Consider the following 26,737-nt stretch of genomic DNA (forward strand, 5'->3'; position numbering starts at 1 on the left):
GGAACAAAGTCCACGCACCTACACCACCGCACCAAGCAGCGATATACCATACGTAAAAACCTACAATATAGTAATAGCCAATGGACTAAGATAACAGGCGTGCATGCGGCGAAGATGTCGTGCCCTAATTAGAATTCCTAGAAAAGAGGGGAGGTGCGCAAAGGTGACCAAAAAACTAGAGAGGGGGATCGTTCTGCGCAACGATCGACCCCTATAAAAAGGGCGACCGATCACTCGATCGCTCTCTCGGTTTCTACCTCCAGATTCGTGATCTAGTTCCGGTACAGTCTCGCGGTAAAATCCTTCAGCCTTTTGCATTTAAACTTTCATACAACGTTACTCTGCCCAAAAGTTCAGCGAGCTTCAACTCCATTTTGTCATACTAAGTTCAAGATCTTACACTGTGTAACTCTGCGTTTGTGACTTCTAAATATCAAACTTATAAAATAAACCAAGTTAGTCAAAGTATCCAAATATTAAAGTCAGTTATTCCGCTCAAACCTCTCACCAATCTACAAGTCATCGCATCCAGAATACTCTCAAAAAGGTAAGCCAAATTAAATCTTTTATCCAACAATTTCTCCCTCTTCGGTTCGTTCGACTAGAGCGACAGAATGCCCGTTGTCCGGTGTATTTCAATACTTAATCGGTAATTGGTGACCCAAACTACTGATGTGAGTCTAGCTGTAGCTGCGTGTGAATGTTTCCGGTGTCTAACATCTGGAGATTTCCACTAGGTACTGTTCCGACGTCACATACGCTTCATGTGAATGGCGTAACTTCGTTTAAATTACCAGAATCACTACAATATGCAAGTTACGCTCCATGTGGTGGCACCCTAAGCATCTGGTCAGGTGTTACACACGGTTATGTTTCACGTCTTCTACGTGATTATCAATATAAAATACATTTATGTGAACCATCAAAGTAATATTTAAGCGTGCTAACTGTAAGTTTACGATTGATACTAATTTAGCATTACGTGAGGCATAAAAATGGGCGTGCCAAAATTCTTCAGGTATATGAGCGAAAGATATCCATGCCTCAGCGAGGTTGTCAGGGAATATCAGGTGTGTACATACAAGTTTATAATTGAACAATTATGATGCTCTTACGAAATCACAATATCGAACCACATCTACAAATGTACATTAATTATCCCTTGAACGAAATGAATGAGACATAGCTGATCTCATGCTCTCACAAATATCGCAGATCTTATTTTTCAATCAGCCTGTTTTCTAAAAAAAAATTGGTTTGGTCTTAATTCTTGCATACTGGTGATCAGTCCATTTCATACCATGTCCAAATACAGTGATTACAAATACTTGGTTCAATAAACTGGCCCGATACTTGCACACGATTATGATTCATAAATCAGATATCCTTGTTGATTCCAGTCGTGTAACAGCTTATATCGTTTGAAATCTATCGCAGCGATTGAATACTGTGCCGACCTCAGAACATTATCGTAACAAAATCTGTTACTCGACATCGGAGCTAACAAGTCTGTGTCAGGCATGTTGCAGACTTGTCAGGTTAAAGTCTTATAATGTTAACGTAACGGATGAATATTGCAAAATAATTTCTGTTCTGTAAACTAAGGGTTGACAAAAATTCAATAACCTGTAATAATGTAAAAGACATCTTACAACCGCAACTTTTTTGAAGACATTTTCAGATTTTAAAATGAATATTATTTTGTTCAATTTAGTGCAGATGATACTTGGCCAATATACCATGTATGACATCAAGATAAAATGGCATTAGCCTTCTAAGATTAAAATGTACATGCTAGTAGTGTTTGACGCAGTTCATTGAAAAATGAGTTTTTTGAAACATTCCTTGCATGTGCAATTTTATCGCCGAAAGCCAAATTATTTTGAATGACATAGACTGTCATAATCCAAAAATTTGTGCATGTTCCAAAACATTAAAACAATGAAATTCGTAATTACTTTAATCAGTAAATCATGTAACATAATCAGATCTTTTCATAATTACTCGCAGATGGGCAAAAAACAAGTAGAACAGGCGTAATGTAATTTATTACAAATGGCTGCAACTTATTGTATCTGGGCAGGAATATACTAGGTTTCAATTTTGACCTTGGTAGAGATGTCGGCTATCCAAAGTTTATTCTAAGAGTATATGCCACAGTTTCTGCAAAAAAGCATATCATTTTTCAACAATATCTTTCAATTTTCAGATACCTGAATATGACAACTTATACTTGGATATGAATGGCATTATTCACATATGTTCTCATCCGAATGACTTGGATCCCCACTTTCGTATATCGGAAGAAAAAATATTTCGGGACATATTTCATTATATTGAAATATTGTTTCACATGATTCAACCACAAAAGCTATTTTTTATGGCGGTCGACGGTGTAGCACCACGTGCTAAGATGAATCAACAAAGGGGCCGCAGATTTCGCTCGGCTAAAGAAGCTGAGGTTTTAGAAGCCAAAGCGAAGGAAAGGGGCGAAGTACTTCCGAAGGAGGCACGATTTGACTCCAACTGTATAACACCAGGAACTGTATTCATGACACGTCTTAATGAGCAACTCAAATATTTTGTCACCTACAAAATAACAACGGACAAACTTTGGCAGAAGTGCAAAGTGATACTGAGCGGACATGAGGTTACTGCATACCACTAGATTTTTCTACAGACTTTCCTGTATCAGGTGTCATGCAAAATAAATATGTCATATCGCGCAACTGTTTTGAAATATATTCAGTTGGAATTCTCATGATTAACTGTTTTCTTTTGACGAGACGTGCTATTTCCTCACCTAAAAATTTATTTCAGACACCAGGTGAAGGAGAGCACAAAATCATGGATTACATTAGATATATTAAATCTCAATCGAATTATGACAGTAACACAAGGCACTGCTTGTACGGTTTGGATGCTGATCTCATAATGCTGGGTCTGTGCACGCACGAACCTCATTTCTCCTTGCTGAGGGAAGAAATAAAGTTTGGAAATAAACAGAAGCGAGTGTCCACCCCTGAGGAAACCACATTTTTTCTTCTTCATTTGTCAGTAATGCGAGAATATATCGAACACGAGTTCTCTTCACTTAAGGATAAACTTTCATTTGACTATGACATTGAGAAAATTATCGATGACTGGGTACTAATGGGTTTCCTGGTTGGAAACGATTTTATTCCAAATTTGCCAAATTTACATATCGCTAACGGTGCCCTGCCAATTTTATACTTGGCTTACATGGAAGTGCTGCCTACACTGGACGGTTGGTTCAATAATTCTGCTTGCCGGTAGTTTTGATGATTGTTTGTCTCAATATGATACTAAATTTTCAGTTCCCTTGATTGACGTCATCGGCTAAAACGGATCTAATAATCAATCATAATCGAGCTTCTTTAATCATATTTGCTGATACAACAATGCAATGTCTTGCAGGGTACATAAACGAGGGCGGTACTTTGAAGTTGGATCGCTTTGAAAAATTAATGGAACGTCTAAGTCGGGTGGATATTGAACAATTTGCAGAGCATTATGCTGATTTAAAATATTTCGAATCCAAGACCGGTCGAAGGCCAAATGAAACGGAAAGGCACACTTATCACAATTCTGAAGATGCGTCAGAAGCCTCAGCAAAAAATCCGGGAAATAAAGATTTGGAAGATTTAATTAAATCTACCTACAATATGGTATGTAAACATTGTTCTTCGAATGCGCAATCACAAATCGATGCTAATACTTGTAGGGAATGCAGTTTTGCTTCTTATTGTGTTTCATTGTGGGGATTTCATCAGTATTTGCTTAGAACTCTTTTATACGTTGTTGGATCCGCGCGTGTATTTCTTTTTTCCCTGTCAAATTGGACTGAATTTTACGGTTTTCGAATAAAATTTCAGATTTCATTTCTCGATGGCTTGTTTACACCGGGTTCTAATATCTAAACACCGTAAAATTTGCTGGAATATAATGTGCTTTTATTTTACATACGGGTATTAAAAAATGCTATGAAAAGTTGTATTTTTGATATGCAAGTACTCTGGCCATTTTGAGATTCTTTCTTTTCACCTAAGATAGACTAAAAATATGCTTAACATATATACCAAGTGACAATTGGGATTATTCTTCGTCTAGTGGTTACTAAAAAAAATAAAAAAATAAAAAATTCGAATTGACAAAATTTTGTTAAAAATTACCCACCCACATCCAAAGAGCTGCATTCATCCAGAGTTGCATGTCGAGTATTTTTCTATAGAACAATTTTTTTTCAGTACACAATTCTTTTTTTTTTTTAATATCAACCAAAGGGAAAACAATCCCACTTTGCCAATCAGGGTGACTATGGGAGGTGCTTTTAAACTTTTAGAAAATGGAAAAAAATGTTCAAATTTCTTTAGTTAATTTGGATTCCTTTTTTTCATAGTCACTGAACAAAGAATAATACAACATTGTCGCTTGAGTCATATGTTGGGCATATTTTTAGCCCATTTTAGAAGTGAAAACCAAGAATTTGAAAATTGGTGGAATACTTGAAAGATAAATGTACAACTTATGACTATGTTTTTTAATACCATATTGAAATTAGGTAGAAATGTAAGTACAATAGCTCGAAAGAACGTGAAAATATCTATCAAAATCACCATAAACAATTAAGTAGACTGTAGACAAATAAGCTTTCCTCCTCAAACAACGTGGACATGAGCCATGGTAACAGCCTGTTCGTAAACAGCATTTCTATCACGTTTGCTAAGTAGCCAACAGAATCACACAGTGGCCTTTGGCTTGGCTTCGAGACTTATATCTATTAGTAGTACAAAATACCTAATAGAGATGAAAATCGGTGACTGTTCAAAAAAGTCGGCCACTTGACGTAAAATGCAAGATATGTATCAATATTATTCCTTTCAACTTTTCAATGTAAATCTATTGTCAAACAGTTTTCGGGCCATTCTGATGAAGAAGAACCATTAGACATGGATGACGATTCGGATAACGACGTTTATAACATGGAATTTATCCAACACAAGCGTGACTATTATATGAACAAGTTGGAATATGAAAATGTCGATGCGTATGTATATCTGTTTATTTGGAAACATAAATTTGAGCCCTGTGTTTAAAATCGGTTATCTTACAAATTTTACAGAATAACAGTGTATTCCCACATATGATACGATTAACGAATCACAGGTTAAATTTCTTTTAATTACGATTCTCTACGCCTAAATTCCTATTCTTATGAAAAATTTTTAAGGAATTCATCTTGAAAATCATGACACTCAAGGTGTGAGAAGAATAGGTGGTCCGATAGTGTCGACGTGTCGGGAATATCCATGGTAAGGGTGTCACTGTGTATTTCCGTTTACCGACAGTACCTGTATATGCTTGGCATATAGGCTCCCATTTCCTCAACTGCAAAGATAATAATACTAATTTTGAGGGTTCTTATACTATGGGGATACTGGATGTAAGCCTTATTTGCATTCCGCAGCTAGCAAGTAAATCATTTTTTTTATAAAAAGCAGTATATTTGATTTAAAGAAATGCCAAGGATACATCTTCCACTTTTAACTTGGGTTTGCACCAAACTAAATCGATGTCGTGGCTGGTGATTTGTTAAGCAAAAAAATATCAGCGCATTACACAGCCTTTCTCCCACTTGACCTCGACTGACTCTAAATCTGGCCGATCCATCTTATTGAAATTGCAAACTTCATCGGATGTTTTCATCTTTATCGCACAGCTCAGTCAAGCAGCGGACGTGAAGTCACTATGCTTTTTCGAACAACTTGACGTGCCATGGCTACTACATGAATAGAAGAATGCCAACCTGACAAAAGATCTTGACATATTGCATTCCGTTATAAACAGTTGTGTGGATCATCTATTCTTCTACAACGATTGAGTGTTCATATTGACGGGTTATAATAAATTAAGGGTGGCTCACAAAAAAGTCGCGTTTCATTATTCCTGCTTAGCAAGTTGACGATCTGTAAACTCGCATGGCAATCCATTATTTGTTATTGGGAGCTGTTCTTATACCAATATCAATTATCGTTTCGCGTCAATTGAAACGTGTGGCCATGATGAATAAGTGACTTGTAATATTTCAGAGATGTATTGAAATCGCAAGCGGAATGTTACGTCAGAGCGATTCAGTGGAATCTGAATTATTATTACAACGGGTGTTGCAGTTGGTCGTGGTATTATCCGCATCACTACGCGCCATATATTTCCGATATAAAGGGTTTTAAAGACTTGAAATTGGAATTTGACATGGGCCGACCATTTTTACCTTTTCAACAGCTATTGGCAGTATTGCCAGCGGCCAGTAGATCATTACTGCCAAAACCCTTTGAATCGTTAATGATTGGCGAACAGTCACCGATCATAGATTACTATCCAGCTGAATTCAAAACTGACTTGAATGGGAAACGGCAAGAGTGGGAGGCTGTCGTCCTTATTCCATTCATCGAAGAAACAAGTTTATTGGAAGGTAACCAAAAACCCTTCTATACTTGGAACACCACAATATTATCTGTAGTCCAATTATTCAGCTGATACATTGAACATAAAATGATGGATGTCATTTCTATTCATTGTTGTATTTGTATGCACACAGGGCAGTACACAAAATTTTTTAGAAAGATCAATCACACGCATACTGTAAATATTTGTCGAATCGGACCCCAAGGGTTTATGTTACCATCTCAAGTGACCTAGAGGAGTCTGTGGAGCAAATATTCACAGTAGGCAATATGACGTTTGAGGAAATTGCAGCAAAAGCTGACAGCCTTGATGGTCACCCAGTCTTACATTAGCATACTATTCATAATGCGATGGTCGAAAAGTGGATCCCGTAAATGTCTGTAGCTTGAAAATTGACAATACTCTGACCTTTGAACGGAAACGTATAAAGCTCGCCAACAGTTTTGCCGTTTGTGTGATATGAATTATAATCCGATTTAATTACTACGCAAGTTTAAAATACTGGAATTGATGTGATGGTCTCTAGTCTTTGTACGTCAATGTTTCAGCCATGAAAACCATTGAATCCAAAATTTGATAGAAATGAAATGAACAGGCCATGCATTTCAACAGCTCCTGTCATTTGTAAAGCCAAGTTTACAAACGTCGATAAATTCAGCCTAACAAGAATATTCGTTTTTACTTAAGGCATTATCCCATTCCCAATACACCATACAGTTCAAATCCATACCAATTCCCGTTAGGAATTTACCCCCAGGCATTTTTATTGTATGCCGTCGACAACCTCGTTCTCCACTTTGACAAAAGTTTGCAATCGATGCTGAGTGATGCAGTTTCTTGTGAACCATTTTGTAAAAATATTGCTACCGATAGCATTTCTAGAGTGAACCAAACGCGCAAACAATAATCTTACAGTTGTAGATGCAAATATATAATTTTTATGGATATATTCAATAAAATTTGAAATCAATAATTAAATAATTTCCAATACGTAAACGAATGAAAAACCTCAAAATGTTAAAACAGCAATGGAGCCGTGTTACGCTAAGCTAACACCTGATGAGAAACAACGAAATTCCCATGGGCCGATGTACGTTTATTACCATACCACAGAAGATTTGGGTTTATACGAAGCTCCTCAGTATTTTCCTAAATTATCTACAAATCACGCAAAGCTTAAACTAATCAAGTGGGAAGACATTATTGTACCAAGAGAAAAACTAGTAAAAGGATTATGTCCAGGCATAAGACTGGATGTTTACTTCCCAGGATTTCCAACGTTGAAGCACATTAATCACACAGCTGAATTACGCAAAGCCAAGGTACTCAAAATCTTAAGCTTGAGCATTTTCTGTGAAAAGCAAATATCATAGAGATCGTTTTATCACACCGCGACAAATGATATCTGCTACGTCGTACACAATGCGTCTGTGAATATACGTTTTACTTGTTCTAGGTGAAAGTTTTCGAACAAGTGTCACGAGGTGAAAATATGATACTACAAATCGTGCCATCCGATGCACGAAACTTGGCTGACCTGGCCGGCCAAATACTAGGGACGAGTATTTTTGTTTCTTGGCCGCATTTGGTCGAGGCACGTGTTGTGGCTGTATCCAATCGTGAGGTGAAATACACTTTGTCAGCTGATCGAAATGAAACTATAGTAAAAGAAGAGATGAGAGGGCCTCTATCCGTCCAATGGAACCAGACAAAGAGGGCGATTAGCGAAAAGTATGTTCAGCACTTGGGATACATATTATACACTCATAGCGTGTGCTATCATTTCAATTCGCAACGTATCATTAATTGTATCTTTTGTAGTTACATGAACCGGTTAGGAATTGATGTAGGAGAGACGGATGTTTTAGTGCATGCGTGCTTGATGACGGGTAGACGTTATATTTTTGGCACTCAAGGAAAATTGTCCTTGGAAAAACAATGGAGCGACGTACCGTCAGCTTTCGCACTTCAGGCAACCGTCGGTGATATAGCCGTACACGATTCTAGCTTTGTACAGTACAAAAACATTGGGGAAGTATTTACACCAAAGAGCATATGTTTTATGCTGGGACACCCGCATTACGGAGCTATGGGCGAGGTAGGCTGAAAATGCTACGATGAATTAAGTTGATAACGAGTCGTTGTTAAATCTATTTACCTACTAGATGACTAGTTGGCATTAAATCATTACTTTCAAATAGGTCTCGGAAGGTGGTACTAGTACGAAAACTGGCAGAGTCAAGTTAGCCATGTGGATCACCGAGGAGCCAAACTTGGATTTGTTAAAACAATCACAATCAGACGCAAAATCGCGCTACATGCACGGCAGTATAGCGGCTCAAAGACTGGGAATTAATAGCCACTTGCTGAGCCGCATCACCGGTTCTATCTACGTCATGCAAGGGCCAAGAGAGCAATTAGAAAATCCGAAGCGTAACTTGGGACTCAACTTGAAATTTAACAAAAAAAACCAAGAGGTATCCTATCACATTTAAGTTGTTTGACAATAACCCGATAAATTTACCATCAAACCATCGAAAACTGAGTGTGGTATTGCTATTACTTGCAGAATATCGAAAGATTGATTCTTCAAATCACCACAACTTCTTGACATTTGAATTCTCTGCAGTAGATAAATAGCCCATTTCCAGACACCGCTCACACACAATCAGTCATACTATACCATTATACGGATCATTGCATTTTTCCTACATTCATTTATTTTTTTGTTTATTAATTTATTGAGTACATGGGTTTGAACCCATTATACATATAAAGCAATTAATTCCGGTTGGACGTGTAATCAAAAAATATCCGTACGAATAGAAATAGAGACTATAAAAGTGACCGGTCTTACCAAAAATAAATCAGCTTTTTTCGTAAGTGATGATAACTAGTAATCGTGCAGTGACCAGTTTCTAATAGACCGATTTAGTATAAATTTGAGTGAATTGTGGAATATGGCGAAGGAATCACACGGTAGAACTAAAACAATCCTCAACACCAACCGGTCCAGCTAGTAATTAGGTACTACGAATATTGGGGATACTTCGTTTGTAAACCCACAGTTTTATTCTGCACAGTGCTATGAATCTTCCAATAGATCTGCGAAAGAGAGCAACCCAGTCAGAGTTTTCGTTACAGATCATACTGAGTCTCTCAGAGGCCGATCAGCGTTGCGCCTCAATTGATCTGATAGGTGCCCAGAACTTGAGCTAGGTATAAGTGTCGTTCCCCCAATAGAAATTCGAATATGCTCAGGGCAGAGTCACAATCGACTATGTTATTTAAAATCTTGAAGGTACATACGGTATCTGTATAAGTATTTATTTATTTATTTATTTATTTATTTATTTATAAATTATACGAACTCAAATCCCTTTGTACACGTCAAAATTAAAACCAGTGTAGGTAGCTAGCTAATAAATGTACAACGAAAGTGCATACAGAAATAACAGAAATATAATAGGGGGTGAGGCTAAGTGTTGAGTTTTATGATATATTAAGATTAATTTTCCGGTTTTCTCGTTTAAAAGATTCTAGATTATCTAAAGAACGAATGCTTAGGGATAGCTTATTCAAAATTCGAATAAGGCGATGACTTGTGTTAAAATATAAGTAGTTGCTATATGCTGTTAGGTCTTCGCGAAGTATACGAGGATTCCTAATCGGATAGTCAACAGTTCTTACTACAAAAAAATCAGCGATGAAGTAACAACTAAGATCACCATTTAATATTTTAAAAGTAAGAAGATTATCGAAAGTTAAATGCTGAGACTTGATGCTACTTAACTTAAAGCGACGAAGTATGATATGATTTTAATGAGTACAGTCTAACATATCGCAAAGTCTCTCTGTAATCGTACTCCAATCTCGACATAGATTTGCTCATTTTAAGAGCAACGCCATTCAGGAACTCACTCTTTTCGATGAAAGAACTATAAGTTTCATAACACAGCTAGACTAAATAGCGGATGCATAGGTCAATGCTGAATGGACTAACATAATGAACAGAGTTACCATCATTTTGGCATACTTGAAATTAATCGTTACTCTTGATATAAAGTACAACTTCTTCAACTCCTTATTCATCACTTAGTTAACATGGTGTATACAGCTCAACCTCTCGTCAAATACAAGTCTGAGATCTTCATTCCAAGTAACATGAGCTAATGGTGATGAGTAGAGCTTGTACCCCCAGAATATGCTCTGGAGGTTTTCGAAGAACTGATAACGCTACATAAATTTACATATTTTAAATTAAAGGCCATTTATTTCATACCAGTCAGAAACACTATCCACGTCGTTTTGCAGGAGCATCGCGTCTTTCGTGGATTTCACAGGTTCATAGATTGTTAAGTCAACTACTAGTAATACAAACTTGGAATAAAGTATTACCTGGCTCATATCATTAATGTAAATAACAAAAAGGAGCAGTCCGATTTTTTAATTTTTACCTACCGAGTTCTGCTAGATAGGTACGAGTTAATCTATGATCCCCTTAACACATCTTTGAATACCTTGTACACTAGCAAATCATGACTAACACGGTGAAAGGCTTTCGCCGTATCTGCGTATATCGAATTAATTTAGGTCATGCTCGTAAACCTATGCATAATATCCTCTACATATACTGTGAGATTAGTTGCAGTGGATCTTTTGTTGGTATAAATCCCGTAATGTTCGGGGATAACAAGTTTGTAAGTAACGATGAATCTTTTTATCACAGCAGTATCAAACAAATCGACGAGAGCACATAGTCTGGAGATAGGCTTATAGTATTTGATATCCGTGTATTGTGCGATCAGGTGAAATAGTTGTATCTACGAATTACAAGTGGAAAAATTATTTCTACAACGCCATCTTCGGCAGAGAAAAATCATTATCTTCTCTCGATCGCTGTTGTGCAAAAATTTTATTCCGCACTCGCAATCGGTACTAAACACTGGATTCATGAGAATTTTTTATTTCAACGCGATTTCTATAAATCTTTCCAATTTTTTGTAGGTGCCAGGTTATACGAAAAAAGTTAACGGCCAGTGGTTATATAGTGCAAAGGCTATCGACTTGATACGTGCTTACATGCGAAAATTTCCTTTGTTATTTGAAAAACTGGCAAGTAACGTGACAAATGACATCTACTACGAGGATGAGTTGTTTACAGAACCGGAGTAAGACTGGTTTTTGAAAAATTTATCAATATCAAATTTCAGAAGAATTAAGGATACCATCCCCTGTACCTAAAATATATATGTATCAATGCAATGTAGGTGTATGACGGTGAGTGCTGTATCATCTTGGTTGAAGGAACAACCGTTTTACAACATCGAAAGCTGCAGCTGCGGGACTGAGAGTCTGGATTTTGAAGATATTGAGGAAATAGAAAGAGTGGTGGATGCATTTATTGAATCCCAAAAAAATTCCCCAACCGGGAAGACCGTAATGATGCAAGTCAAGCCACATTTATTGTTCAAGCCTAGTCTTCACATGGGTAACTTCCCTCCCGATGCAACTGCGCAACACAAAATTTATGACAGGGTTGTCAGTGTCAGAGAAAATTTCACCGTGCCTCTTGGATATAGAGGTACAATTTTTGCAATACCGAGAACAGAAAAGATTTCTGATTTAATGTACGACATTGTATTCGACAAGGAATTCGTAGGTAAGATTTGCATACATTGCTTCATAAACTGCATTATCCTTGTTATTTCAGACGCGTGCATCCGTCACGTTTCACACGCACCGTGTCGTTTTGTGTAAAGTTCCCACGGGGGCTGTTGTAAACAAGCCATCATGTTCATTGTAATGGTCGCACGGCAGGTTCGCCGAAGAATTTTGATGACGCATATCAGATTCTGCCGATTTGTTTACCACAGGCTCCCACAGGCACTTTGCACACAATGACACAGTATGAATAAGAAGCCTTTTCAACTTCTAATATGATTTGTGTACGGTTTAATGATTATTATTACAGGAGGTTTATCATTGAATATGTGCTCAGCCAATCGCGGTTATAGGCTAGCTCCTTCAGATTTCATAAACTTGTCCCATGGTTTTCGAGCTGAGAATGTCAAGTCAGGCAAATCGAATGTGGACACATCCGAACCGTTATCGTGGAGGTCGCCTTCGAATTCCCGAAATCATACCTCTCGTTCGAATACGAGTGCCTTTGCCTTGTTCAACAGCCAGGGTGGCCTTGCCCCAGCCTTTGTCAAGGGTGAAATGCAGTTTCCTGTATCACCGATGAAAATAATGAAAAAAAACAGTGATCAAACACAACTCAACCACAAAATTACCGCCGAGACAAATGTCCAGGACAATGTCAACGCACAGAGCAAAGCACGGGGAGCGGTATCGCAGGAGCAATCAAATTCTAAGGTATGAATGTGGATGCATATTGTGTAGTAACTGTATAAAGAGATTAGTAACAAGACTTCAAGCTTCCGCATTGAAGTTGGATCAAATGTGAACCAGATATTTTTATCGCTTGACAATCCCGGTATATCACGGGGTCGCCTGTACTCGCGTGGCTGGGCCTCCCAGAGAATTCCTATCATTTCATCCGTACCGTGCTAGCAGTCGTCTCTGTGTCAGCGATGCACCTCTCGAGCTTGCCCAATTACATACCCAATGTTCTGACATTACCGTTTACCCGCAGGGCATTTCACATTACTTGTCAACACAAAGTTAGCCATTTCATCTCCTTGTCCATAGTTCAGATATTACATGTAATTAATAATCATATTGATTAATGCCCGCATTGTTGTGGGAAATTGTAGCACCTCCGTTCAAAATATACACTTGGGCGATTTTGGACATTTCATCATTGAACGTAGATTTGTACATTTAACAAGGACGACTGGTTTTTTTTTTTATTTCTCGCTGAAATCATGTCCATAACCGCGAGAAGCTCTTAATTACCATTACAAGTTGAATTCTGTCGCTCAAAATATTCAATCTAAGTTCAATATTTAAACTGGATTACAATTTTTGAAACACTAAAAATTTAATCACAGTGGTTATTAAAAGCTAATAGATACTATAAATGTATATTCACACCTATATTCATTCGTATTGCACACAGGTTGAAAATGAAACAGCACAGATTGTACAGGATGGTAAGGGTCAATCTTTACAAAGATCATCAGAGTTTCAAGCTCTGTGGAACGAGTTACATCGGTTACAGGTAAGTTTTGTCGCAAGGTGCAACCGTTAATGATACCACTCAAATATCTTACCAGTGATATACGCCTGTTTAGAAGTCCAGTGGTTCAAACAGTCAGCAGAAATTACCAATGACACCAAATACCGAATCGAAGGAAACGCCGAGTACTGTGACCAATTCGGTGGGTTTGATTTTATAGTATAAACTTTACATACAAATTTCGTCTACTCGTCGATGATACGCGACTAACGGTACATATGAAATTGGTCAAAGTAAGTGAAAAATTTAACCATTTCTGTTTGCTACTCAAGCAGCCAAGGGAAGCTCACCTTTGGGTAAATACCAAGACTTAAATAGTGCCGACGTAGGCGGCTTTTCAAGATGCGCTCGACCTCACTCCAAATCTTTCCTAAGCTACCATTTCTCCAAATTTCCTTATATCGTAATATTATTCTAACTAGATGTCGCCGATGTTGGTTTCATTTCTCCATCGTCGTGTCTATTGTTACCGTTTTTAAACTTTGATTTTTCATTTTTATCTATTCAATCAGAGACTTTCACACTAAACGCAGTTTTACTCGAATGAAAGTTCTATAGTAAACAGAATAACGAAACACTTTCATGAAATGCAGAATATTCTATTTGCAACTATAATAAATGCGATGACTGCTTTTTGAATTGTTGCGATCGCGATCAGAGCCAGGATTTTGAATATATGTTTTTTGAAAATTGCACCGGTAAGGTTGGAGCAAAGTTGATCGTATTCGCAGTGATCTCTACAGAGATTCGGAACTAGGTTTCAAGACCTGTTGATTTCAAGCATATTTCAGGGTTGAGTATAGAATACCAGACATGCATGCGACAGTTGAAAACTAGACTTGAACACAAAAGGTCTTGAACCCTACAACAACGATTAGAGTTTTTAAATCTGTCAACCACATTTGGCATTGACAATGTGGTGAAGACAGACACACGTAAATATATCTATCAGCTAAAATTGGCATAGTCGAAAAATTTATATTGTAAAAACTGTATTGGGTGAAAAACTGGCAACAACGTCCAGTATTACTTCTGCCTCGGAGAGTGTAGTGAAAAATCCGTAAGGAAATTGAAAGGGGCGTCGGTCGAACATTGGTGGATGCGGCATGCGATGTGCTGTATGCCGGTTCTAGAATTTCACCAATACTAACAAATTGATTAAGACTCTACAGAAACACTCGGAGTTGGAGGTGTCGCATCTTTTGACAGATACAGGAGAGTGTGCACGGAAACAAAATTCGTCCATTTAAATTCTGACGCATGACGTTACATAGTGGATAACCCTGTTACATAGCATAGTTCTTAGTTTCTATTTTAGGTAACAATACCAATTCTCTAACAATAATGATTATGTATGACAGCCTCAAGATCCCAGTGCTTTTTTGAAAGCGATGTTAAAAATCTCAGATGATAATTCGAAAAACAATACTGCATCATCCAACAAACCTCCTGCATTCCCACAATTATCTAAATCTTCAGATGCACCACCTCTGGTACAACAGTTATTCGATGTACGTTTTGGTATACACCCAACACGTTCGGCATTTAATGAAATCTTTGCATCTATGTTTCAACTCGAAATTAGTAAAATTGTTTCGACTAAATTAGACTCTTACAGATATTGTGTGAAGCAACGACTCCTCATAATCGGGTAAAAAAGAATAAGAGGGAAAAATATGTAGAAATTAAAACCTGTACAGATGTTAAGATTTCTTTTCAATGCCAGAATGTGATTTTTCTATCAGGTATTAGCAATTGATTCATAATATAACTGCTTTTTATAGCATGCCAGACAAGTGGAAAATACTAAAAAATCGAATACAGTATCCTATTGTTCGCAACTGTTGACATACTTTCAACTAAAAGGTATGGGCATGCCTCGTTACAGTTATTCACCGAACAAAGAGACTAACTTCGTATGCGCACGTATCTTCTTACCCAATGGAAGAACGTTCGGTGGTGAGTTCTGTCAGAGCAGGGAACTCGCCGCTGAAAGTGCTGCTAAGAGAGCGTATACGGTAAGGAAAACATCATCATTGGAAGAAAAACTCAAGAGTCAATTGAAATTTCTAACGAAATACCGTGCTTCAATTTCAGGAATTGGATTTGAACAATATACCAGACCCAGGTGTCAATATATTACCTACGCCTCCTCAGCAGTGGTACAACACTCGTCACAGGGCAATACATCCACAAAATATTCGACCAATCATAAACTGTCCACCTCCAATGCCACCAATGATGGTGCCGAATCCGTTTATGAGCGTATTCAATGGTAGTTCAAATGTACCGCAAAGTCCAAATAATTCGAGTTTGTTGCCAACATTTTCTCAGACCAGACCTCAGCAAAGACCTCATCCTGGTACTGGAAATAGTTCCAAGAATTGGAGAACCGAAAATAACAAGTCTGAGCAGAGAAAAACTGCCGCTTTTGTACCGCTACAAGCACAGAAACAGCATCGCAGTGCAAACCCAAGAAATATAACCGGTACTGCAAACTTGATTGACAACTTGCACCGCAAGCAACAAGAGAGGAAAGAAACTGAAACTAATGAAGAAACCACATCAAAGGTTCGATACAGCATTTATCATTAAATATTTGTGTAATTTAGTATTTCGCCAGCAACTAAAAAAAAGAAAAAAAAAACAACATTATTCTAGGTGAATACACAGAGCGTTCTAAGATATCTCAATCTCGCCATTACCTTCAGCATTTTCAATTCCATTCTCCTTATGGTATATTTCAAGGTTTCATAAAGGACATCACCAGCCAAGTATTACATTTCAAAAAAGAAATTAGCACAGTAGCGATCAGTCGATTATGAAAATCACCGATAGCAGTAATCAACTTTTATGAAAATCATATAGTATGCTTTTAGCGAGTGAACAAAAATGTTGATCCCAGAGCGAAGATACAATAAATTGATAACTAAGTAGGAAAAAAAAATTCTATTCCAATAACAGATAAATCAAGAAAACAATCAGCCAACAAAGGAAAATCTCTGGCATGGGAATTTTGCAGTTCATTTTCAAATCACGATGAAAGACATTTTCTTGTTAATCTTTTCAGGTTCTCCTCCGGTTTTGGTGGGATTTCTGAATTCATATTAATTTGCTAGCATCTCTCGAAAAAATATCTGCGCCGTAAGCTCAATTTTTTTCTCCTTTATTTTTTCAGAATGAATTCACCTGGTAAATATCACGAAAATTAATAATGGCTAACTGTGATTTCACTAATCGAGCGATTACTAGTTCACTTTGGTTGAGTTTAGGGTCATTACATTCTCTGTTTCTTACAATATTCTTGATACCCCTAATAGACCTTTCAAGAGTATCAGCGGGTTTTGGTTCGACTATCATGTGGTGGTTAATGCTGTGTATATATATATATATATATATATGTGGGTTACAACATAACGTGATATTTTTGTTTTGTATTGTTTGGAAGCTGGGGAGTGGCAGGGAAAGGAATGAGAGACCATCATACTTCCTTGTTCTCTATCTAATCAAATACAAATGTGATGTTTTGTTACTATTCGTTTGTGCATATTACAGTAACGGGTATCTAAACATGTGTGTATTCATTCGATTATGTTGTCATAATAATTTCTACCGTGTTCGAGTATCCACTTTTTGAGTTCAAGTTTTAATGTTTGAAAGCTACTATTTCGTAAATCTATCAGGATTTCGTGTATTATGAAATGTAATCTGCTTGTTGTATTGATCTCAGTTTCTCTATGTGTAGCTCGCTGTTAGTCACTAATCTTCTCATATTGCATTGACGCTTGATTGTTCTTTTTCTTTGGGCGTTTACGTTCTTATGTACTATACTCGATAATTTTTTTATAACTGTCTGTCTTGCGACCAGGTGTCCAGATTATGCCACGAGTATTCCAACTGGTTAGTCAATACTTGTTTCTGCTTAAATTGAAACCTTGCAAACCTCAAGTTTTTTAGCACCCCATAACATACTAAGAGGGAAATGAAATTAAAAACGGCCATGGCCAGGTCAGGAAAGTATTTCGGTTAGTCAATCCTTAAATATATGACGCGCATAAAAACGTAAAACAGTAATTGTCCTGCAGTTCAAAGGATTGATCGAAATGGAGGGCCCCAATTTAATCGATCCAATGCCAATATCGCCAAAGGCAAACGATAGTTCGTCCTGTGGGTTGCAAGGAAGTTGATTGCTTGCATTTAGAGTGAACATTTTCGTCTTCTCCCATAGATAGGAACACGTTTACGTGTGTAGTTGTGAAAAATGTTGAAGTTTTACATAAATTTAATTGCTAACTGAAAACTAACCCATTGGCTACCGATATGCTTGCTAACGTTGTTTGACCATACAATTCCGTTGTTGGTCTCATTTTTGACACAGGTTTACTATATGTTCAGAAAAATTGTGACGAGAAAAAAAAAACCTTCATTTACTTTTTAACCGTCATCGCGAGTCAAGATCAATATATGCTAGCGGATCATGTCCAACCGTTATCTGGATGAATGTAGTTGCCCTTGGTGCTCCGTAAATTACCGTGTCGACTATGGATTATGACCGTTAAGTTATGGTTTTATGTCCACCTAAAATGATTGCCCCCCCCCCCCCCCCCCCCCCCCCGAGCTTATAATCATATTTTGCGGACGGTTTAAACATGTGCAGCCTTGCTGTCAGTTTCTCTTTTCTATTGTAATTGTTGGTTTTCACACATTGAATTCTCTGAATCCAGGTAACCGGATCAAAAACAACAGACACTCCAAGGCCACAAAATATACAAAATGGGCTCCAGAATTCACTGAAACATCAACAAAAATCGGCAAAGCAGAGGAGATCGCGAATTGCTGCCAATTTTGGCTCTGTTTCAGTTCCTAATGGAGCCGGATCAAAATAACGGAAATAATATACGAGTGACAGACATTGAGAAGCAGTTCAATTCTTTGGGTCTCATTCATCGTGTGTATAGTTGTAAGACAAAATATATTGAATTATTTACATGGCTGGTATGTCAGATTTCTTCTGTCAAACGATTAATAATACTTTACAATATTTGTGTTTTTTAAGAATGTCTTAAAAGTAAGGTACGTTGTTCCTTAAAATTATTCAGTTCACTCACAATTCAGTATGCGGGTTGTCCAAAGTGTGTATAATAGTTCGGTATTCGGCGATCTGAAGTGTATACAAGATCATCAGTATATGACGCATGCACAATCCTTACGTTCAGGTTACGGTTATTTGAATGATTCTTTTTCATGCATACACCCGTGAACTCTTGGGACAACAATTGGCAACAATAATAACGGCGCGCGCATGATACGGCAATTACACGCAACCATTGAAATGGGAATTATTGAATCCAAATTGTTTGTAGTTAATATATTAGTTGAACGAATTGCGATCGTTCTTAGTCATTAGACATTATTAGACGATTTACGATTTTCGCGAATCAAATAGCAAGTCGACTGGTACATAAAGATATTTATGGAGGAAACTGCTCTGCAACTTGTGCATAACGAAAAAAGTTTATTGATTTAGAGCCTGATAATTGAGGCTATTAAATATCGAACGAACATATACCAGGGCAGAGAACCGATGTAGCGGAAATCAGTTCTACCCGGCCATGCAGTTCGAGTTCTACTGAATCAAATTTAAAGAAATATGATCCCACGTGCGGCCGTTCGGCAAATGACAATTAGAGTCGATCATACAAATTCGTTATTAGCGATTCAGTTTTCCGAATAAAAAGTTATCTCTAAATTTTTGTTCGACCCTGGCTCGCCGATTGCAGTCACTATTTTATATTCACTGCGAATGCAATAGATGACCGTGGCAGAAGCCAGAAATTTCTTTTGTAAAACTGGATTACGCAAAATTGGCACCTACTGTACCAATTCCCCGGAAAATTGATAAAAATTTACACCCCCCAAGTACCCATATTTCACTGTACAACCGACGGTAATTACATGGTTGTGGTCGAGGTTTTGGCTCATGATTCTATTGCTCTTGGCCTTGGAAAAGAGTTGGTCAAGCTCGGAAAACGACGGTATTTCTGTAATTGGTTCGATTTTCTTTGGTAAAAATTATTAAATCAGGAGCTAATATTTACTATATAGTATATTTGCAAAATATATCGCTCAGGCGTACAGATATAATTATAACTGGGGACAACAGTTGTTTTTTCAACAGGATCGCACAACCAAAACACATGTCAATTTATTCGCCAAACTAGTTGGCCGGATCTCATAATTGTGTGCAGATCCATATAGCCAGATGACTTTTCTTCGTCCATACAAATTAATTAGGGTAATATATCATGTATAACTGTCAAATTGGCCGGGCTAATTGAATAGCCGATGCTGTAATCGTTGAATAAGAAGTCATATTCTGAACATATTTATGAATCAGGTACTAGACTTTATCCACGCTTCAGAGTTATATAGAACAGAAATGATGCGTGTTGAAACAACTTGTCCAATCTCACAGCAAACAGACCCAAACAATGTCACGATTTGAATCAGCAGATACAGCATGGTATAACAATGACAATAATCTCAATTTTACTGATCATTCTTACTACTTAGTTGCTGTATGACGTTTGAAATGAAATAATTTCAAGCTTCATTGAATCAATCCGGGAGTCGATTGGCGACAAACCAAACCAAAATCTTTAAGTATGTCGCATAAGCGTCCTTTATTGCGTCGTACGCGCAGCACGTCCCGTATGAACGTATCCTTTCGTTCTTGGCTAACCGGAGGAGCGTTTGCATTCGACAAAGCCACTCGAAGCCACTGGGTAGTCCACTGGTGGTAAGAAATACATAATTCTAGAAGAACTTCTGCGTGAGGCTCCAGGCTGCAGCGTGCGACATCTCCACCTGTCGTATACATTGAATAATTATCAACCGGCGGATTAAAAATCATGTACGTTATTACATCATAATGATAATAATCACGATGGCAGGGGGACGGGGCGGGAAGGGGAGGGGAGGGGTATGCACGTCCTCATAACAGGCACATTTCAAGAAGGGTCCAGTGCCTAGTAGGGCAGAAAACCATGATACATTGCGTAACATACAATTGAATAATGAAATTTGATGACTTGTTCCGGAATAGTTCATTTGTTGGCTTCAGTATTTTCAATCGCCTGGAGTAATTATTGTTCAGACCGCTCTGCACATGGATAATGATTGAACTGTTGGGAACGATTAGGATCGCACTCTTTGAGTGGCTGTATAATAGTTTAAATCATAAAAAATAGCTGATTCTCGTACCAACGCAACGAAGAATCGTACAAACTAGTTCCTGACCAAAGGTCTCGATGAACGTTTTTAAATGTGGGCATTGTCCAATGGCGTGACTAAGAAAACTCCCAGCAGCTTTGGCGATTCCCACCTCAGGAAGAGACAAGCACGCAATTCCTGAAATAGTGTTAACGGTGATGTATCTTTGGTACAAATTCGGTCCACCGCATAAATTCACGGGTATCAAATATTTGCTCACCACATCGTAAGGTTTCAGGAATTTGTTGCGGGATGTCGAGTAACAATTGAGAAGTTTTCTTGCATATTTGCGCAAGCAGAACAAGATACGCCTGCAGCAAGTCCGACAGATCGGACAGGTTACCTCCAGCTGTTTGTATTGCGGCAACTCCGTTTAAAGTGTAACCGTTCAACTCAGCAAAAACTGGTGCGATAATGCTGCAAGAATCTCTGCCTAGCGCTAAAACTAGCTGACGTAATAAATTTAGAGCCGCCGGGTGAGGAGTCGTCTTGTAAGAGGTAGTGAGTAGCAGAAGTAGAGGGCGTGCCTCGGCTTTTGGGTGAGGGAGGGACGAAAGAGATTTTTGCACACAGATGTGCATAGCTTCCAGAGTCATGTAATCTTTTCCCCATTCGCTGTCTGTGACAATCCGATTGAATAACGGCACCAACCCGTCTAGCACCGCTTTACCAACATGGCCCTCCAATGTTGAGAACAAGGTTGTCGCCATTTTCAATTGATTAACAACGGAACCTCGAGCCTTGGACGGCGGCAGCTGCAACAACTCGTGCAATCGCCTCACGCAGGGACCAAGGGTAGAATCAAGATGTTGCAGTTGAAGATCCGTAGAAGGTAACGAGTTTAACAACTTTCCAGCAGCGTACATTAGTCGAAGACCTACACAACCCCCGGGTGGCACGTTTGGCAATGTGCACCCAATAGTTTCGAGTACCGACGGAGCCAACGGTGCCAGGTGTGGGCCACATTCTCGAGCCAAGTCTTTCAACGCCATGCTAGCTGCCGTAGCGGTGACAGGACCCTGGGCTAATCCCAATGCGACTAGTCTCAGGCATCCCTCCAGCCACGGGTCGGGATGCTCTCCAATCCATTCTGCATAAGCACCAATCGCCGTACAAGCACTGGAAAGTACTTCGCCGGGATATCTGTGATAGGGTATTTCTGACAAGACAATGCTGAGGAGAGGTGGTATATAACGCCTCTCGTGAGACTCGATGCTGCCCGACAAAGCTTTGAAAGCGTGCAGCGTGGATTCAACTTGATTCCATTCATCGAAATTGTCCGGAGGTTGACTCAGCCTTTGACCTAGTAGCTCTAGCAGTTCTACACCCAGTACGTTGTAGCAATAGGCCAGAGTATCGGCAGCATCTTGTCTGTAACATCTGAGAAGCTCTCTGTCGTCTTCGTCCCCGGCTTCCACCGCTGACAAGGGAAGCGTAGCTTTTCGCAATAAAGCCTGGGCGAGACGAGCATATACCGGTTTTAAAGCCAGCAATGCCCGAGCTTCAACTGGTGGATCCAGGACGTAAAAGTCGTCCTGCAGGCTGTACCAGAATCCAAATGGTATACAGCTGCTTCTTTCTTCCGTGGGATAGCGACCGGGCAGCTCTGAACACTCCAGTAACAGCTCAACCAGCTGTTTTGCAGCCCATTTCTTTTTTTCATCACCCTCTCCGCTCAAGGCCAAAAGAAACGTCCTACTATGCGCATGACCAAATGTTCCAAGTATATCATAAAAAGCTTGACCGCATTCTTGACGGACCGACCATATCAACCCCTCCGTCCATTCCCATAACAAAACAGGCGTACTGACCAAAGCCGGGTTTCTCAGCGTCAGATTTAAACATTCTTGAACAACCTCCCATCCACTACTGGCTTCCAAATCAATTTCTCTGGGAAAATATGGATAACGAGGATGTCAATTTTGACAGAACTGTTATCACAGTGTACATGTATCAAACGACGCCATACCTCCGGGGTGCATAATGCAAGGCAGCTTGTAGAAAATGCTTGAATAAATGACTCGTTGCTTCAAGAGGAATCTCACCCAGTTTCAGCCAGGACAATGCACATTCCAGTCCAAGGAGAAATATTTTTTGGTTGTTTCTCCCAGCTACAACGTGATCCAAGTTTGAAAATACATCTAGAAGTAGCAGGGCAACTCTTTGCCAGCTGGCTATGAGGCTTTGCCTAATCTTTGTCTTCGTCGTACCGTGACAATTTTCAAACTGACAGAAATAGAAAAACATAGAATAAAAATATCAGCATGCGATACGGTATTGTGCCGAAAGAATAGTACCTACTTACACAAGCGAATCATGAATACTTATAATCTGGCAGTGCACACGTGCCTGTCAATGCCGTGTCTAGTAAGAACAAGTTAACCCGATTGCAAATCATGCCACCAATGTATCCAATGATGTGAGCTTGATTCTGGTACTTGTGTAAATATGCACTCTTCTCACAATCGTCGATCATTGAAACAGAGCAACATCGTATTCTCTACAATTTAATAAAGTAAATATATATTTTCTGCTTCAGCAAGGATCAATCGTCAGGCTCTATCGGAAATACAAGTAGTTGTATTTTGAGAAAACTACGTAATTGTACATCGTATCATATATCTATGTCAAGGCAGCATTTGTGGAGAAAACACGTGGCTTACGTGGGAAATCATTTTGCATTCTCAGTCCTTAATAAAAGAGAGAGTAAAAGGAAAAGCGTTCCGAGGAAAGTTGGTGTTCTTAAAGTGCCGTTGGTGAAAAACTGTGTTACAGTATTTTACGTCAAAGAGATTTAGCATGCTTGACTGATAACTATGGCTACTGGCTTCAGATGCACGTATTCGATACTCAGGGCCAAATTAGTCAACACGCTGAGTAGGCCATAGCCTAGGTTGGCACAAATCAGGGGGCGGCAAAACTTAGGAGCGACATGTTTTTTAAGTAGCAAGTAAATATGGTTCAGGGAAATAGCTGAGCGCCACACAAATGGAAATGCATTTAATAGAGTTTTTCGAAAAATCAGAGAAATTTTTAAGCCAATGCAAAAAAAAAAAAATCCTAAAAAATAATTAATCGACTGAACACATTCGTGTACTCATTACAAACATTTCTTATATTTTAGATAAATTAAAGGATGAAATTATTACCAACGAGAGTTGATTCCGGTTTCAAATGCGAAATCGACAGCGTAATAAAACGATAAATTAATGAAGTAGGGCAATGTTAATTTTTGAATTGTACTTTCCGCTTTCTTTCAATTTTACGGGGCAATGGAAAATATTCTTCCAAATTATGTAAAAAAAATCTACGTGAAATGTGGATGAGTTCGGAAAATATATAGAGACAATTACCGTACATGGAAAAATGAAAAATTAATCTTCGTTACTTCAGCTTTGCATCTCTGTGACTAAAAATACATTTCAAAAAGACTGACTAGCGTACAAAAATATTTCAATTGGAACAGAGATAGTATTAGTCAATATTTTTCTTCACAACCGTTAATACCAATCACTAATTCTATTAACTCTTCGCAGCTTATACATTGTACAGTCGATGAATTTCAATTGATTATTGCTATCAACACTTTTCAGAAATGATTAGATCGTACTATTTCTGGTATATTTCGAATAAGTTTGTTATTCATTTAATCTTTTTAACATGTATTTTGAGTAACAAAAATGCAAAACTTAGCTACGTAAGTTCTTCTTTTTTTTTTAATTTTCGATGTACGGTAGCCCTCTCTGAATATTTGTTAGTCGCATCCCCATTTTAAACAGATTTTTTCACATTATTTGGAATAATATATACGGTTGCTTCGCAAAATTAAAAATAAAATTTGATAAAAACTGATAATAATCATTTTTGATCTATCAAGTATTTTATTTCATTTCACTGAACCTACGCTGCGTTAAAAGGGTGGCTTTTGTGCACAAGCCTAGGGCGACGGTTAGGCTTAATCCGCCACTGTGGACACTTACCTCCACAGGAAGAGCGGAAAGAACTCTTAGTAGGAGATCCAACATTAAAGGAGTATCACAAGACAAATTGCTGATTACATCTTCAACCAAGCTTTTACTCTCTTTTCTTCCTTCCTCCGATGCTTGAATATTAATGAGAACCACGGCCAGCTGAAGTTATTAAATATATTGTTCAATGTTCCTTACTCAACAAAGTTGCCCTGCAGATTAGTGCGATAAATTTCACTTAGGGCTCTTATTCTAGAACATTATCGCCAGGGATGAAAGGGATTTTCCATTTGAAGCAAATTTTTGATAGAACTAAACAACGTGTCCCATCTGTGTCACCAGTGATACAAGTTAACCGAACAATCCGTTGGGTATATCGAGAGGACCTTACCGCTTGACACAGTTTGGAAAGCACCAACATCGGGGCTTCTGTTTTCTTGATGCCATCGAGCAGGCGATCCTTCAGTACCAAATATTCATTTTTTGGAACTTGATCCCATTGTTTAGTTAGTTTCGAGTATAGGGTTGTGGCACCAAAACATTGTACTTCCCAGCTCTGGATTGTTGGAAGTAATGCAATGTCCCATATGTTATTTGATGACACGCAAGAAAATTCTGTTATGTAAATATTCACCTTGGTCGGTTCGATCAAGTCCCAAACAAAACTCCAAGCCTCGAAGGATGCCTGTATCTGTAAGAGCCATGAATGAGTTTCACTGGTTCCAGTCGCGTAGAATCGCATTACAGCCTCTTCTACTGTGAGTGCACGATCCATTTCACTTCAATTGCAGCACAATTTTGTAAGACAGGTTACTAATTACTTCCAATGAAAATCACTCCCAAAATTAATGGTTATGACATGGCTTATTCTAGGTTGTGGGGGAGGTTCATAGAGACTTCTATAACAACCGAACATCATCGGCAAAGGGTGACAGATGCTTCAGCGGTTACTCAACTGTATTTGGTACGCATTGTTTTCGATGATACTCAAATATCCTTTAAGGATACCCGTCATACCAAGGATCAACCTAACCTAACCTAACCTAACCCATTTACTTCTTTTTCCTTTTTAGGCCGTTAAGCTCGGTCCAAGCCACGAAGTAATACTAAGGAGACCGGACACCGCACGTAAAAGTAGGATCATTTTATTGCACGAAAATCGCAAAGTGCGCAGCAGCGGGATTCTGTAATTCTCTACCGACAATTATCGCTGTCGCTAGCTAGTGTGACGTCGGAACGGTACCTAGTGGAAATCTCCAGATGTTAGACACCGGAAACATTCACACGAATCTACAGCTAGACTCACATCAGTAGTTTGGGTCACCAATTACCGATTAAGGGTATGTTCCGATATGCACTGCGAGCACTGCACAGTGCTCTCACTTGTGACGTCGTGTGACGTCGGAACGGTACCTAGTGGAAATCTCCAGATGTTAGACACCGGAAACATTCACACGCAGCTACAGCCAGACTCACATCAGTAGTTTGGGTCACCAATTACCGATTAAGTATTGAAATACACCGGACAACGGGCATTCTGTCGCTCTAGTCGAACGAACCGAAGAGGGAGAAATTGTTGGATAAAAGATTTAATTTGGCTTACCTTTTTGAGAGTATTCTGGATGCGATGACTTGTAGATTGGTGAGAGGTTTTAGTGGAATAACTGACTTTAATATTTGGATATTTTGACTAACTTGGTTTATTTTATAAGTTTGATATTTAAAAGTCACAAACGCAGAGTTACACAGTGTAAGATCTTAGACTTAGTAAAAATGGAGTTGAAGCTCGCTGAACTTTTGGGCAGAG

The 26,737-nt window shown here is 38.5% G+C and overlaps 2 protein-coding genes across 6 annotated transcripts; one reads left to right on the forward strand and one right to left on the reverse strand.

Moving 5' to 3' along the window:
* Positions 1-821: 821 nt before the first annotated feature.
* Positions 822-18,731, forward strand: pcm (5'-3' exoribonuclease pacman). 4 transcript variants are annotated; one of them, XM_046624667.2, is made up of 20 exons: positions 822-1,070; positions 2,210-2,650; positions 2,821-3,268; positions 3,439-3,689; positions 4,935-5,068; positions 6,111-6,493; positions 7,513-7,808; positions 7,943-8,217; positions 8,308-8,584; positions 8,688-8,963; positions 11,494-11,657; positions 11,757-12,148; positions 12,461-12,864; positions 13,571-13,672; positions 13,746-13,832; positions 13,966-13,986; positions 15,052-15,201; positions 15,475-15,708; positions 15,788-16,261; positions 18,415-18,731. In XM_046624667.2, exons 1-20 carry the CDS (start codon positions 996-998, stop codon positions 18,574-18,576), a joined length of 5,046 nt encoding a protein of 1,681 aa, XP_046480623.1. In that variant the 5' UTR covers positions 822-995; the 3' UTR covers positions 18,577-18,731. The 4 variants fall into 4 exon arrangements, with proteins under 4 accessions (XP_046480623.1, XP_046480624.1, XP_046480626.1 ...); XM_046624669.2 differs by lacking the exon at positions 822-1,070 and adding an exon at positions 1,384-1,538; XM_046624668.2 differs by lacking the exon at positions 13,966-13,986.
* Positions 18,732-19,778: 1,047 nt separating this feature from the next.
* cdm (importin-13-like protein cdm) lies at positions 19,779-26,046 on the reverse strand. Of its 2 annotated transcripts, XM_046624672.2 has the most exons (7): positions 25,565-26,046; positions 25,322-25,486; positions 24,943-25,092; positions 22,932-23,188; positions 21,183-22,852; positions 20,954-21,100; positions 19,779-20,557 (listed from the first exon to the last, which is right to left on the reverse strand). In XM_046624672.2, exons 1-7 carry the CDS (start codon positions 25,703-25,705, stop codon positions 20,301-20,303), a joined length of 2,787 nt encoding a protein of 928 aa, XP_046480628.1. In that variant the 5' UTR covers positions 25,706-26,046; the 3' UTR covers positions 19,779-20,300. The 2 variants fall into 2 exon arrangements, with proteins under 2 accessions (XP_046480628.1, XP_046480631.1); XM_046624675.1 differs by lacking the exon at positions 25,322-25,486.
* Between the last annotated feature and the right edge of the window lie 691 nt (positions 26,047-26,737).

Source organism: Neodiprion pinetum, chromosome 4 (assembly GCF_021155775.2).
Source record: "Neodiprion pinetum isolate iyNeoPine1 chromosome 4, iyNeoPine1.2, whole genome shotgun sequence".
Taxonomy (NCBI): domain Eukaryota; kingdom Metazoa; phylum Arthropoda; class Insecta; order Hymenoptera; family Diprionidae; genus Neodiprion; species Neodiprion pinetum.